The 2,143-nt window shown below is 34.4% G+C and overlaps 1 protein-coding gene across 1 annotated transcript; it reads right to left on the bottom strand.

Annotated features, from left to right (window-relative positions):
• LOC143580798 (F-box/FBD/LRR-repeat protein At1g13570-like) lies at positions 1-1,411 on the bottom strand. Its single transcript, XM_077063732.1, has 4 exons — positions 632-1,411; positions 420-507; positions 200-264; positions 1-87 (listed from the first exon to the last, which is right to left on the bottom strand). The coding sequence occupies exons 1-4, from the start codon at positions 1,409-1,411 to the stop codon at positions 1-3; spliced, it is 1,020 nt and encodes a 339-aa protein (XP_076919847.1).
• Between the last annotated feature and the right edge of the window lie 732 nt (positions 1,412-2,143).

Here is a 2,143-nt window from a genome sequence, read left to right as displayed (position 1 = left end):
TTAGGATAGATCGATATCAACTACAGGGAAAGCTTGACGCAGCTTCAGCACCTTACTACCGAACTTCAACTTTTCATCTGACGTAATCTGATCATTGCGCGAGCAGGGACAAATAGCAATCTTTTTTAACAAAGGGGAGCATACAAGTAAATACTTTAACAAATATACTTCATTATCTGAACCATTCCAATATTTAAACCTCACACTTCTTAGCTGCAACTGCTCCGTTGTATTGTAGTCTACCGGTGGAGGCGGGCAAGCATACTGAAAGAATAACCGGTATTCAATTTCAAATACAAAACTATTTGTGAATTTATAAGACGAGCAGTATGATACATACCCGGTTATCTGATGTGATTTTAAGAGTCTGCAGATTCGGGCACCTCCTAATCAATTCAAAGCACATGATAAATTCATACCATCGTCTAAACATATGTGTGCTAATGTAAGAGCCTTGAGGCTGGAAAAGGCGGTAGAGGACTTCCATTTAGCATCACTTTCCGTCAACTACAAGAAAAGATGTTATTAGATTATATCAAATACTATTGCTTTGTATTTATCAGATTTAGAAAAAAATGAGACTTTTGTTTCCGTAAAGTAAACTTCAAAGACACAAGTTAGCATTAATTACCCTGCAGCCTGTAAAACTCAACTTAAGCTCTTGAAGTTTTGGAAGAGAACCCAGAAGCTCAAAGGTTGTACCGGCACTATGAAAATTATTCATAGTGTCAAGATCACACAGATATAAATATAGTATTTTGAGATTTTGAAGTTTTGCAATCTCGGCTAGTTTTAGTTTGGCTGAAAAAGGATCGCAATCCACTTTCAAGAACTCAAGTAACGGACACTTGGAAATAAACTCCCAAGAGTCACTGCTAATTTCTTCAAAATGGAGATATATATCTAAGCTCAATAGATTTGGAAACCCATGAAAATTAGGAGGATGGAGGCAACATTGAGTAAGTGTCAAATGTTTCAACTCCAAACAAGAGAAAAGATTGGCAGGTAACTTATATTGTGCTCTTTTATGAATCTCAAGAGTGAGGTTCTTAATTCGTTTTCTGGACAACAACAAAATCCAATGACGGATATCTTTATCTTCAACATCTGCTTTGTGGTTAGATAGGACAAACTTTGTAATCGCCCCTCCAAGATGAAGAAGAAGCCTATAAATTATAATTCTCACTTGATTATTTTCAGTATTTGTTTTTGATAAATACTCAAAGAAGTCATAATCAAATACGAGTTGGCTAAGCATCGTCCACTTAAACCTCCATGTTTTTGATAAGACATCAGTCCTCACTGCGTCTTGTAATGGCAATCGATCTAGAATATTTGTTACCACGTTATCTGGCATGCGGCTAATAAAATCTTCTGGTTCAAACTTATGTCTCCCGTGAATCGATTCCATTATTCTAAAGAAATGAAATATATTAATCTTCATAAACATAAATAAAATTCCATATTTGCACGAAACTAACTAGGGATTAGATATGTAACAAAAAGTTGATGACGAAAAGTTAACAAACAGGGCTTGATTTGTATAAAATGCTACTGTGAATCAACATATAAGCAAGCAAGTCATTAGTACACCTTAAAATGAGTAAATGAAAAATTGAACTAGCATTATTACAAACCCTAGACGTCCTAATTTCCTCAATTGTACAATCATGCATTAAAGTGTAGCTGGATCACGTTAAAGACTGCATCCGTTTAACCAAAGAGTTTCGGTTACTTCTAAAAACTCACAGATTCAAAAAAGATAAATTAGATCTACTTAACAAACTAAAGCACAACACGTTGCACAGAACATGATGAATAAAGAACTAGAACAATAATAACACATGAATATGGTTCATCACTCGGTCAATATATGTAACAAGTCTACATGCACGACCGAATTTGAAATATCGACCTAGCCCATAATTCTAACTTCATCAATTAAAATTTATATGCAAATGATGGCCAAGATACCAAAGGTGATAAAGTGTGTGTGAAATATGAATATGCAAATGATTATATATAATCAATACCCATAAAGTAACATTATGACCAACCCTATTCATATCCCCAATTTTTTTTTCTATGAAACCTAACACTTTAGGACATGTATCGAGTAGTAACATATGATGAAAACCTTTCG

The sequence above is a fragment of the Bidens hawaiensis genome, unplaced genomic scaffold (assembly GCF_021521415.1).
Source record: "Bidens hawaiensis isolate Kalapana, Puna unplaced genomic scaffold, B.hawaiensis_p1.1 tig00030599_1, whole genome shotgun sequence".
Classification (NCBI taxonomy): domain Eukaryota; kingdom Viridiplantae; phylum Streptophyta; class Magnoliopsida; order Asterales; family Asteraceae; genus Bidens; species Bidens hawaiensis.
This window is presented reverse-complemented; position numbering and strand designations above follow the sequence as displayed.

Excerpts from the sequence above, each read along its gene's own strand:
- LOC143580798 (XM_077063732.1), bottom strand. The coding sequence starts at position 1,411 with ATGGAATCGATTCACGGGAGACATAAGTTTGAACCAGAAGATTTTATT. Across the intron at positions 265-419 it reads ACACATATGTTTAGACGATG|TATGCTTGCCCGCCTCCACC; the intron begins GTATGAATTTAT and ends TTATTCTTTCAG. Across the intron at positions 88-199 it reads TTGCAGCTAAGAAGTGTGAG|ATTACGTCAGATGAAAAGTT; the intron begins GTTTAAATATTG and ends CGCAATGATCAG.